This window comes from Oncorhynchus nerka, linkage group LG9a (genome assembly GCF_034236695.1).
Source record: "Oncorhynchus nerka isolate Pitt River linkage group LG9a, Oner_Uvic_2.0, whole genome shotgun sequence".
NCBI lineage: Eukaryota > Metazoa > Chordata > Actinopteri > Salmoniformes > Salmonidae > Oncorhynchus > Oncorhynchus nerka.
Window position 1 is genome coordinate 25714723 of NC_088404.1, and position 13122 is coordinate 25727844.

Genomic DNA, 13122 nt, shown 5'->3' on the forward strand with positions numbered 1-13122 from the left:
AGATAAATAGATACAGTATGGGGATGATGTAGTTGGATTACTATTACAGATGGGCTATGTACAGGTGCAGTGCTCTGTGAGTTGCTCTGACAGCTGGTGCTTAAAGCTAGTGAGGGAGATATGAGTCTCCAGCTTCATTGATTTTTGCAGTTCATTCCAGTCATTGGCAGCAGAGAACTGGAAGGAAAGGCGGGGCTGAGATAAGTCGGGGCTTTACCAAGCAGAGACTTGTAGATGACCTGGAGCCAGTGTGTTTGACGACGAGTATGAAGCGAGGGCCAGCCAACGAGAGCGTACAGGTCGCAATGGTGGGTAGTATATGAGACTTTGGTGACAAAACGGATGGCACTGTGATAGATTGCATCCAATTTATTGAGTAGGGTATTGAAGGCTATTTTGTAAATGACATCGCCGAAGTCAAGGATCGGTAGGGTGGTCAGTTTTACGAGGGTATCTTTGGCAGCATGAGTGAAGGAGGCTTTGTTGCGAAATAGGAAGCCGATTCTAGATTTAATTTTGGATTGGAGATGCTTAATGTGAGTCTGGAAGGAGAGTTTACAGTCTAACCAGACACCTAGGTATTTGTAGTTGTCCACATATTCTAAGAGAGTAGTGATGCTGGACGGGCGGGCAGGTGTGGGCAGCGATCGGTTGAAGAGCATGCATTTACTTGAATTTAAAAGCAGTTGGAGGCAACGGAAGGATAGTTGTACGGCATTGAAGCTCGTCTGGAGGTTAGTTTGTCTGAAGAAGGGCCAGAAGTGTACAGAATGGAGTCATCTGCGTAGAGGTGGATCAGAGAATCACCAGCAGCAAAAGTGACATCATTGATGTATACAGAGAAGCGAGTCGGCCCAAGAATCACCCCTGTGCCACAGGGTTAAATTCTTGGGCCGACTCGCTTCTCTGTATACATCAATGATGTCACTTTTGCTGCTGGTGATTCTCTGATCCACCTCTACGCAGATGACTCCATTCTGTACACTTCTGGCCCTTCTTCGGACAAACTAACCTCCAGACGAGCTTCAATGCCGTACAACTAGACTGCCAGAGGTCCAGACAACAGGCCCTTCAATTTGACACACTGAACTCTATCAGAGAAGTAGTTGGTGAACCAGGTGAGGCAGTCATTTGAGAAACCAAGGCTGTTTAGTCTGCCGATAAGAATGTGGTGAGGTGCACCCATGACCTGCTCTGAAACCAGATTGCATAGCGGAGAAGGTACGGTGGGATTTGAAATGGTCGTTAATCTGTTTGTTAACTTGGATTTTGAAGACCTTAGAAAGGCAGGGTAGGATAGATATAGGTCTGTAGCAGTTTGGGTCTAGTGTCATCACCTTTGAAGAGGGGGATGATTGCGGCAGCTTTCCAATCTTTGGGGATCTCAGAAGATACGAAAGAGAGGTTGAACAGGCTAGTAATAGGGGTTGCAACACAACAATTTCGGCAGATCATTTTAGAAAGAGAGGGTCCAGATTGTCTAGTCTGGGTGATTTGTAGGGGTCCCGATTTTGCAGCTCTTTCAGAACATCAGCCATCTGGATTTGGGTGAAAGAGAAACGGGGGAGGCTTGGGCGAGTTGCTGTGGGGGGTGCCGGGCAGTTGACCGGGGTAGGGATAGCCAGGTGGAAAGCATGGCCAGCCGAGGACAAATGCTTATTGAAATTCTTTATTATAGTGTATTTATCGGTGGTAACAGTGTTTCCTAGCCTCAGTGCAGTGGGCAGCTGGGAGAAGGTGCTCTTATTCTCCATGGACTCTACTGTGTCCCAGAACTTTTTTGATTTTGTGCTACAGGATGCAAATTTCTGTTTGAAAAAGCTAGGCTTAGCTTTCCTAACTGCCTGTGTATATTGGTTCCTAACTTCCCTGAAAAGTTGCATATCACGGGGGCTATTCGATGCTAATGCAGTACGCCACAGGATGTTTTTGTGCTGGTCGAGGGCAGTCACGTCTGGAGTGAACCAAGAGCTATATCTGTTCCTGGGTCTACATTTTTTGAATGGAGTATGCTTATTTATATTCAGGCATCCTCTACTGACGGGATGAGGTCAGTATCATTCCAGGATACCCCGGCCAGGTCGATTAGAAAGGCCTGCTCGCTGAAGTGTTTTAGGGAGCGTTTGACAGTGATAAGGGGTGGTCGTTTGACTGCAGATCCATTCGGGATGCAGGCAATGAGGCAGTGATCGCTGAGATCTTGGTTGAAAACAGCAGAGGTGTATTTGAGGGCAGGTGTATCACATTTTTATTTGGTGTACCCCTGGCAGCATAGCACATTTCTACACTATACTGGCTTGTTTTATCTCACAAACTGAAATTAGGCGAACTATTAAAATATTAGCAACCAGGAAATGGTGGAGCGATTTTGGAATAGTGCATTTTTAATACCATGATTTTCAGGACATGTATGTAATCCATTAAATGTACCTTTGGAGGAAGGATTGTTGACAAATGTTTTACATTTATATCTAAAAGCATATTTGAGAAATATTTAACAAAAAATTGCATATTATATACATTAATTTTTAATTAAGACTCCCTAATGTTTCATCTGTAGGTGCCACAAAAAAATGATGTCATATGAAGCTCTACCACTTGCTCTGGAATATGAGTAGTATTTTGTTTTCAATAACAATTGTCTTATATTTTTCAATATTCATAAATTAACATATAAACATGAATATTGAAAATATACTGTTTGCGATTTGGCAAATTGTTCTATATATTGTTGAACTTAATATACTCTACGGGCATATCAAAGTTACAAAATGTGATCTCTGCTACTTTTATTAGTTATGGCCCACTTTTTAAGCAGAGAAATTGGCATAGTAGGCAATGTAGCCTAATCAGTCACAACTCTCCCATTTACTTGTCATTGCACATCCTTCAAATCACCAGCAGATGGTGACCATTTTGACAACAAATTTACATGCACTCTGTTCATTCTTACAAATTGGATCATAACTCTAAAAGTAGCAGATATCCCACTGGAACTTTGATATTCCTGTAGAGTATATTATGTCCAATAATTCGGTCACAGACTCTGCAGTGGCACAAGGAGCTGCAGGAGATAGCACAAACCCACCCACCATAGCTAACCTAAATGGATATTTATTCAATATTATCTTTAAAAAATAAAAAAGATTCCCTAAATTCCATACATAGTTGAAGATTACACTGCCTTCTTCTTTTGTCTAATCATTATCATGTGAACTGAATTACTTCTCTACACTCAATGTTGACAATTAGTCAGTCAGACAGTAAGAAAGTAGCCCACATCTAGCCCAGTAGGCCTAGCCTACTGCTTTGAGTTTTGCTTTTGGACTCCTTAGATATAGACTAGATTCATTCATATTTGTGTGTGAGGAGTAGCACTCCTGTTAAGGGGCGTTCTGTTTCAGCCCTCTGTGTTCTGAGGTGACACTAGTGGAAGTGCCAAGTGCAGGTAAAGCTTAGCTCTGTCGCTCTCTCGGTCTGACTCAGATACACTCCCTTGTGATGCAGCCCCACATAAATTAATGTATTAACAGTTAAAAAATGGAAGTCTCTCAGCCAGTTATGGGCGATGTGTCAAAAATGTATCTCACTGAGCTGTTCTTCAATACCCATTACGCTACTTGTTTGGGTAGATTTCAGCGAATGGATGGCTTAACAGGATGTCCACTGCTGTGACTCATTTTAATTTGACTATGTCACCTCCCTCCTTTGTCTTCTGTCCCTCCCACAGACTCCTGGGAAAGGAGGCTCCCAGAACTCTGAGTCAGACCAGCCCAGTGCAGACCTCAACAATGACCAGACCTCCGAGGTAACACGTGTCTCTTACTTGTGTAACTCACCCGATGTACTACTGTACCACTGTACTACTGTACCACTGTACCACTGAACGTTTTAGTTGTAGGGCCATGATCCCTATCCTGTATTCTGTAGTCTGATCATGTCTAGCCTATGTCTGTGTGCAGGGATTCATCTGTCCCCAGTGCATGAAGTCCCACAACTCCGCAGAGGAGCTGTTTAAGCACTATGAACTGTACCACGATTCAGGAGACCAGCCCCCCAGCATGGGCCCTGGCCGGTAAGACCACTGTCTTCTTCCTGGCTTTACTGTAGCACACTATAAGGATACTTAGTTGTCCTGTCCTCTTGGTATTTTTGGTATTTATTAGGATCCGCATTAGCCGCTGCAAAAGCATAAAATCAGAACAAACTATTTGTCACATGCACCGAGTACTTACTTACAAGCCCTTAACCAACAGTTCAAGAAAGAGACAAATAATAAAAAGTAACACAATAAAATAACAATGTCGAGGCTTTATACAGGGGGTACCGGTACCGAGTCAATATGCGGGGGTACAGGTTAGTCGTGGTAGTTTGTTAATGTAGGTAGGGGTAAAGTGACTATGCATAGATAATAAACAGCGAGTAGCAGCAGTGTAAAAAACAATTGGGGTGTGTGGGATCAATGTAAAATAACCCGGGGGGCCATTTGATTTGATTGATTTTATGGCTTCGGGGTAGAAGCTGTTAAGAAGCCTTTTGGTCCTAGACTCCGGTACCGCTTGCTGTGCGGTAGCAGAGAGAACAGTCTCTGACTTGGGTGATTGGAGTCTTTGACTATTTAAAAAAAAATCTTTCCTCTGACACCACCTAGTATATAGGTCCTGCATGGCAGGAAGCTTGGCACCAGTGATGTACTGGGCGTATGCACTACCCTCTGTAGCGCCTTATGGTCAGATGCCGAACAGTTGCCACACCAGGCGGTGATGCAATTTGGCAAGACATTTCACATTTCAGTTGGACTAAATGTATAACAAAAAGGCTGAATATATGCTGTTTAGACTTAGAACCAGGTTTTATAAGGGAAGTGAGAAGATAGGCAGGCTACTAGCAAGACAACTAAAAATGCAGAACACTTCTAATGTCATTCCAGCAATTAAGAAGGGCAGTAAAATGGTGACAAAGTGTGTTTCAACATTTTTATGAAGATTCATATATATCCTCTTTTTCAGCGAGCCCCACAGATATGGATAATTTTTTGTCTGGTATATAATTACCTAGATTATCAGATAGCCAGGTAGAGGACCTGGACTGTACTATAACAGAAGAGGAGGTTAGAGACACCATCTTACTGTATCTATGAAAGCAGGGAAACCACCTGGTCTGAATGGAATTTTTGTAGAATACTATAAAAAGTATATTGACATTCTTGTACCTGTATTGACAGTGGTTTACCAAGAGGCATTTAAAATGGCTCCCTTCCGGACACCTTTAATGAGGCTTTGATATCACTGATTCCTAAGAAGGATAGAGAACCAGGGAATTTTAGAGCTATCAGCCTCCTTAATGTGGATTGCAAGATTCTTACTAAGACCCTTGCGATACGCTTAGAGAAGGCACTACCTAATATTATACATAGTGACCAAGTAGGATTTATTAAGAACAGGACCGGAACTGATTTTCTGGATTTTTGTTTTAGATTCCGTCTCTCACATTTGAAGTGTACCTATGATAAAAATGACAGACCTCTACATGCTTTGTAAGTAAGAAACACTGCCGATTTAGCAGGTTATCAAATACTTGTTCTCCCCACTGTATTTACAATTGAGAGAATGTTTTAACCGACCAAAAACAAAATCCAGGAAATAACCCAATAGCTACGTATTTGGAATTACCCGAACATAAAGCAGCCATTTTTTGACTCAATATTTATTATTATCTGAAGAGTAAAGACTGTAAAAACCTCAGAACAATATGGCAAATTGACCTTAAGTATGAAATTGAGGATGATACCTGGTTGAAGTGCTTGTCCAGCTCAGGGAGGAAAAAGGGAAGCCAGGGAGTAACTCAGGTTTTATTGGACCCCAACAAGGCTTCATAAGAAGACCAACAATTCTCTGTGTTGGAAATGACAAAAAGACACAGGGAAATTTTTACACGCATTTTTACACACGCAATGTACATTAGTGCTACCTTTCTGGAAGGATGTTTTGAAATATCTGGAGGATTGGTTGGGTTTAACAATTCCTCATGTTACCTCATGTAACAAATGAGGAATTTGCACTGATCTCTGTTGGTATCATTACAGCAGTTCCTACTCTGAAACAGTGGATATAATCAATCTTGGAGGTAGCATCTTATGAACAAATCCTGGCTAGGCTACCTGGGGTGGCAGGTAACCTAGTGGTTAGAGCGTTGGGCCAGTAACTGAAAGCTCGCTTTTAATCATGGCAAGGCGACAGGAAACATGACCGAATACAAACAGTGTAGCTATTCCCTCCACAAGGCAATCAAACAAGCTAAGCGTCAGTATAGAGACAAAGTAGAGTCGCAATTCAACGGCTCAGACACGAGACATATGTGGCAGGGGCTACAGTCAATCACGGATTACAAAAAGAAAACCAGCCTCGTCACGTCCCAGACAAACTAAACAACTTTGCTCGCTTTGAGGACAATACAGTGTCACTGACACGGCCCGCTACCAGAACCTGCAGGTTCTCCTTCACCGCAGCCAACGTGAGTAAAACATTTTAAACGTGTTAACCCTCGCAAAGTTGCCGACCCAGACGGCATCCCTAACCTCAGAGCATGCGCAGACCAATCCATCCCTATCCCAGTCTGCTGTTCCCACATGCTTCAAGAGGGCCACCATTGTTCCTGTACCCAAGAAATCTAAGGTAACTGAGCTAAACGACTATCGCCCCATAGCACTCCCTTCCGTCATCATGAAGTGCTTTGAGAGACTAGTCAAGGAACATATCACCTCCACCTTACCTGACACCCTAGACCCACTCAAATTTGCTTACCGCCCCAATAGGTCCACAGACGACGCAATCACACTGCCCTAACCCATCTGGACAAGAGGAATACCTATGTAAGAATGCTGTTCATCAATTACAGCTCCGCATTTAACACCATAGTACACTACGAACTCCTCACTAAGCTCAAGACCCCGGGTCTTGAACCCGCCCTGGTGGTGAGGGTAGGTAACAACATCTCCACCCAGCTGATCCTCAACACTTGGGCCCCACAAGGGTGTGTTTTCAGCCCTCTCCTGTTCTCCCTGTTCACCCATGACTACGTGGCCAAGCACGCCTTCAACTCAATCATCAAGTTTGCAGACGACCCTACAGCGGTAGGCTTGATTACCAACAATGATGAGACGGCCTACAGGGAGGAGGTGAGGGCCCTCGGAGTGTGGTGTCAGGAAAATAACCTCCCACTCAACGTCAACAAAACAAAGGAGATGATCATGGACTTCAGGAAACAGCAGAGGGAGCACCCCCCTGTCCACATTGACAGAACAGTAGTGGAGAAGGTGGAAAGTTTTAAGTTCCTCTGCATACACATCACGGACAAACTGAAATGGTCCACCCACACAGACAGCGTGGTGAAGAAGGCGCAACAGCTCCTCTTCAACCTCAGGAGGCTGAAGAAATTGGTCTTGTCACCTAAAACACTCACAAGCTTTTACAGATGCGCAATTGAGAGCATCCCGTCAGGCCGTAAGGCTCTCCAGAGGGTAGTGAGATCTGCACAACGCATCACCGGGGGCAAACTACCTGCCCTCCAGGACACCTACACCACCCGATGTCACAGGAAGGCCATAAAGATCATCAAGGACAACAACCACCCGAGCCACTGCCTGTTCACCCCGCGAGGCCAGTACAGGTGCATCAAAGCTGGGACCGAGAGAAGCTGTTTTTCAGGTCTATCTCAAGGCCATCAGACTGTTAAACAGCCATTACTAACATTGAGTGGCTGCTGCCAACATACTGACTCAAATCTCTAGCCACTTTAATAATACAAAATTGGATGTAATAAATGTATCACTTGTCACTTTAAACAATGCCACTTTATATAATGTTTACATACCCTACACTACTCATCTCATATGTATATACTGTACTCTATACCATCTACTGCATCTTACCTATGGGGTTTGGCTATCGCTCATGTATATATTTACAGTTGAAGTCAGAAGTTTACATGCACCTTAGCCAAATACATTTAAGCTCAGCTTTTCACAATTTCTGACATTTAATCCAAGTAAAAAGTCCCTGTCTTAGGTCAGTTAGGATCACCACTTTATTTTAAGAATGTGAAATGTCAGAATATTAGTAGAGAGAATGATTTATTTCAGCTTTTATTTCTTTCATCACATTCCCAGTGGGTCAGAAGTTTACATACACTCAATTAGTATTTGGTAGCATTGCCTTTAAATGGTTTAACTTGGGTCAAACGTATTGGGTAGCCTTCCACAAGCTTCCCACAATAAGTTGGGTGAATTTTGGCCCATTCCTCCTGACAGAGCTGGTGTAACTGAGTCAGGTTTGTAGGCCACCTTGCTCACACACGCTTTTTCAGTTCTGCCTACAAATGTTCTATAGGATTGAGGTCAGGACTTTGTGATGGCCACTCCAATACCTTGACTTTGTTGTCCTTAAGCCATTTTGCCACAACTTTGGAAGTGTGCTTGGGGTCATTGTCCATTTGGAAGACCCATTTGTGACAAAGCTTTAACTTCCTGACTGCTGTCTTGAGATGTTGCTTCAATGTATCTGCATTATTTTCTTTCCTCATGATGCCATCTCTTTTGTGAAGTGCGTCAGTCCCTCCTGCAGCAAAGCACCCCCACAACATGATGCTGCCACCCCCATGCTTCAAGGTTGAGATGGTGTTCTTCAGCTTACAAGCCTCTCCCTTTTTCCTCCAAACATAACGATGGTCATTATGGCCAAACAGTTCTATTTTTGTTTCATCAGACCAGAGGACATTTCTCCAAAAAAGTATGATCTTTCTCCCCATGTGCAGTTGCAAACCGTAGTCTGGCTTTTTTATGGTGGTTTTGGAGCAGTGGCTTCTTCCTTGCTGAGCGGCCTTTCTGGTTATGTCGATATAGGACTCGTTTTACTGTGGCTATAGGTACTTTTGTGCCTGTTTCCTCCAGCATCTTCACCAGGTCCTTTGCTGTTGTTCTGGGATTGATTTTCACTTTTCGCACCAAAGTCCATTTATATCTAGGAGACAGAACGCGTCTCCTTCCTGAGCGGTGTGCTGGCTGCGTGGACCCATGGTGGTTATACTTGCGTACTATTGTTTGTACAGATGAACGTGGTACCTTCAGGTGTTTGGAAAGGATGAACCAGACTTGTGGAGGTCTACAATTCTTTTTCTGAGGTCTTGGCTGATTTCTTTTGATTTTCCCATGATGTCAAGCAAGGAGGCACTGAGTTTGAAGGTAGGCCTTGAAACACATCCACAGGTACACCTCCAATTGACTCATGATGTCAATTAGCCTATCAGATGCCTCTAAAACCATGACATAATTTTCTGGAATTTTCCAAGCTGTTTAAAGGCACAGTCAACTTAGTGTTTGTCATCTTCTGACACACTGGAATTGTGATACAGTGAAATTATCTGTCTGTAAACAATTGTTGTAAAAATGACTTGTGTCATGCAGAAAGAAGATGTCCTAACTGACTTGCCCAAACTATTGTTTGTTAACAAGAAATTTGTGGAGTGGATGAAAAACAAGTTTTAATGACTCCAACCTAAGTGTATGTAAACGTCCGACTTCAACTGTAGCTCCTATCATAATCGTCATTATTGCCTTACTTTCTTCTTTTTGAACTTGTACTGTAATTACAAAATGTCCAGTATACATTCAGAATAATAATAAACATTTCAGGTAAATGTCCTTCTCCTTTCCTCCTCCAGGGAAGACTTTATTCTTCTCCGGCAAGAGTTGCAAGAAATGCAGACCTCGCTCAAGGTACCATCATACATTTTTGGGGAGAGATTAGGCCGATAGAGAATTTTAGGTTTATTGCTCTTCACTGCGTAACGTATGTGTGCGCACGCGTGTGTATCTGTCAGGAGGAGCGATGGTTCTCTGGCGAGCTGAAGAAGGAGCTGGACAAAGTGCAAGGACACCTGAAGCAAGTAATTCCTCTAAGATGTCTACTATCAAATGATATCTCATTACAGCCACTCCCGTAGAAATTCAACATTTGAATATTCATTTTTCATGGCTTCTCTCATCTTACCAGAATACCTGAGGGAGTTGACATGAAATAAGGGTTCTCCGGTAACAGCCAACCGATGATAGAATAGCAAACTACAATCAATTTTGACAATTAACCAGTTCTTCTGTGTGATACACTGCTTAGCTGGTATGGACATATCAGTGTTCCTCTCGTTTCAGGGTCAACATAATGACGTCCAGGCAGGCTCAGAGGATTCTGGTGAGTGATTTAGGATCATGTTCATTAAGCCACAAACAGAAGAAAACCTTCCCGAAACAGAGAAGTACTAAACTCAGCAAAAAAAGAAACCTCCCTTTTTCAGGACCCAGTCTTTTAAAGATAATTAGTAAAAATCCAAATAACTTCACAGATCTTCATTGTAAAGGGTTTAAACACTGTTTCTCATGGTTTAACAAGTAATGAACCATAAATAAGTAATGAACATGCACCTGTGGAATGGTCATTAAGACACTAACATCTTATAGACAGTAGGCAATTAAGGTTACAGTTATGAAAACTTAGGACATTAAAGAGGCTTTTCTACTGACTCTGAAAAACACCAAAAGAAAGATGCCCAGGGTCCCTGCTCCTCCGCTTGAATGTGCCTTAGGCATGCTGCAAGGAGCCATGAGGACTGCAGATGTGGCCAGGGCAATACATTGCAATGTCCGTACTGTGAGACGCCTAAGACAGTGCTACAGGGAGACAGGACGGACAGCTGATCGTCCTCGCAGTGGCAGACCACGTGTAACAACACTTGCATAGGATCGGTACATCCGAACATCACACCTGCGGGACAGGTACAGGATGGCAACAACAACTTCCCGAGTTACACCAGGAAAGCACAATCCCTCCATCAGTGCTCAGACTGTCTGCAATAGACAGAGGCTGGACTTGTAGGCCTATTGTAAGGCAGGTCCTCACCAGACATCACCAGCAACAACGTCGCCTATGGGCGCAAACCCTCCGTCTCTGGAGTAGACAGGACTGGCAAAACGTGCTCTTCACTGACAAGTCAGGGTTTTGTCTCACCAGGGGTGATGGTCGGATTTGCCTTTTTTTATAACAATATGACCCTCTAGCATGACAATGCCACCAGCCATACTGCTCGTTCTGTGCGTGATTTCCTGCAAGGTGGAATGTCTGTTTTGCCATGGCCAGCGAAGAGCCCGCATCTCAATCGCATTGAGCACGTCTGGGACCTGTTGGATCGGAGGGTGAGGGCAAGGGCCATTCCCCCCAGAAATGTCTGGGAACTTGCAGGTGCCTTGGTGGAAGAGTGGGGTAACATCTCCCAGCAAGACCTGGCAAATCTGGTGCAGTCCTTGAGGGGGTGATGCACTGCAGTACTTAATGCAGCTGATGCCCACACCAGATAGTGACTGTTACTTTTGATTTTGACCCCCCCCCCTTTGTTCAGGGACACCTTATCCAATTTCTGTTAGTCACATGTCTGTGGAACTTGTTCAGTTTGTCTCAGTTGTTGAATCTTGTTACGTTCATACAAATATTTACACATTTTAAGATTCCTGAAAATAAATGCAGTTGACAGTGAGAGGATGTTTCTTTTTTTGCTGAGTTTATATGTAATCGTCCAATAAGAAATGTTTGTTTTCATTTTCCCTTGCACAATGTTTTATGGTATGCTCAAATGATCATGACCCAGTTCTTGAATTCTTTTCTTATTGTTGCTCATTCCTTTCCGTTTCTCTGTGCAGCCCTGGCGGTTAAGCTGAACCAGGCGGAGACGGAGAAGTTCAACATCAAGCAGATGAAAGACCTGTTTGAGCAGAAGGCTGCCCAGCTGGCCACAGAGATAGTGGGTTAGTGTGTGGCAGCCTGGCAGCTATCTTTAAATCCAGAGTCTGTGTGACTGGGAGCACTATGTGTGCTGCTGGCTGCTCTGTTAGAAACCATATTGGATATTATTCTCCACTCTTCGTATCTGGGTCATATTGTGAATATATTGTGTTGTGTTCAGTGGAGTCTGAGATATACAGTGAGCTCCAAAAGTATTGGGACAGTGACTCATTTTTTGTTGTTTTGGCGCCGTACTCCAGCACTTTAGATTTGAAATGATACAATGACGAAGAGGTTAAAGTGCAGACGGTCACCTTTAATTTGAGGGTATTTTCATCCATATCGGGTGAACTGTTTAGAAAGTACAGCAGTTTTTGCAATGATTACATCAAACTTGTGACTACAAAGTTGTTGGATGCATTTGCTGTTTGTTTTGGTTGTGTTTCAGATTTTGTGCCCTATTGAAATTCATGGTAAATAATGTAATTGTCACTTTTATTGTAAATAAGAATAGAATATATTTTATATGCATCTACGTTAATGTGGATGCTACCATGATTACGGATACAAAATGCTAACCTACCTGTTATTGTAATGGTGAGAGGTTAGCAAGTCTTGGGTATGATATATATGTACGTCTAACTTTCTCACTCGTCATTATCAAATGACACAATACATTATTTACCATTTTAATTTCTATTGGGCACAAAATAATCTGAAACACAACCAAAACAAACAGAAAATGCATCCAACAAGTTTGTAGAGTCACAAACTTGATGTAACCATTAATACACATGTAAGTGAATTTGTCCCAATACTTTTGGTGCCCTAAAATGGGGGGGGCTATGCACAAAAGTACTGTAATTTCGAAATTATATGGATGAAAATACCCTAAAATTTAAAGCTGACAGTGCAGTATAGAGCCAAAATACCAAAACATGTCACTGTCCCAGTACTTTTGGAGCTTACTGTAGTTCATTTAGCTCATCTAAAGCAGCTTTGATTAAACAACCATTTTAATGTCACTATACACTGTGTAATGTTCCATAGGCAGGTATTGTACAGTGACTAGCTCAGAGGTTAGGGTTAGGATGGAAGATAAATGGTGATGTTATACTTTGTTCTGTGAAGGGATATTCAATATAACATGGGTATGTTGGTGACCCTGACAGACATCAAGTCTCGTTATGATGAGGAAAAGAGCCTGAGGGAGGCTGCAGACCAGAGGCTGGCCAACCTGATCCAGGAGCTGCAGAGAGAGAGGCAGGACAAGGACCGGCTACACACAGAACTGGTA

General features: G+C 43.0%; 1 protein-coding gene across 1 annotated transcript in view; it reads left to right on the forward strand.

Annotated features, from left to right (window-relative positions):
• Positions 1-13122, forward strand: part of LOC115134112 (early endosome antigen 1-like) — a 51076-nt gene that overhangs the window by 1893 nt on the left and 36061 nt on the right. The window contains exons 2-8 of the mRNA XM_029667768.2: positions 3731-3808; positions 3963-4075; positions 9718-9772; positions 9877-9942; positions 10205-10244; positions 11744-11848; positions 12998-13119. Of these exons, the coding sequence (XP_029523628.1) occupies positions 3731-3808; positions 3963-4075; positions 9718-9772; positions 9877-9942; positions 10205-10244; positions 11744-11848; positions 12998-13119 (579 nt within the window). The remainder of the gene's footprint in view (positions 1-3730; positions 3809-3962; positions 4076-9717; positions 9773-9876; positions 9943-10204; positions 10245-11743; positions 11849-12997; positions 13120-13122) is intronic.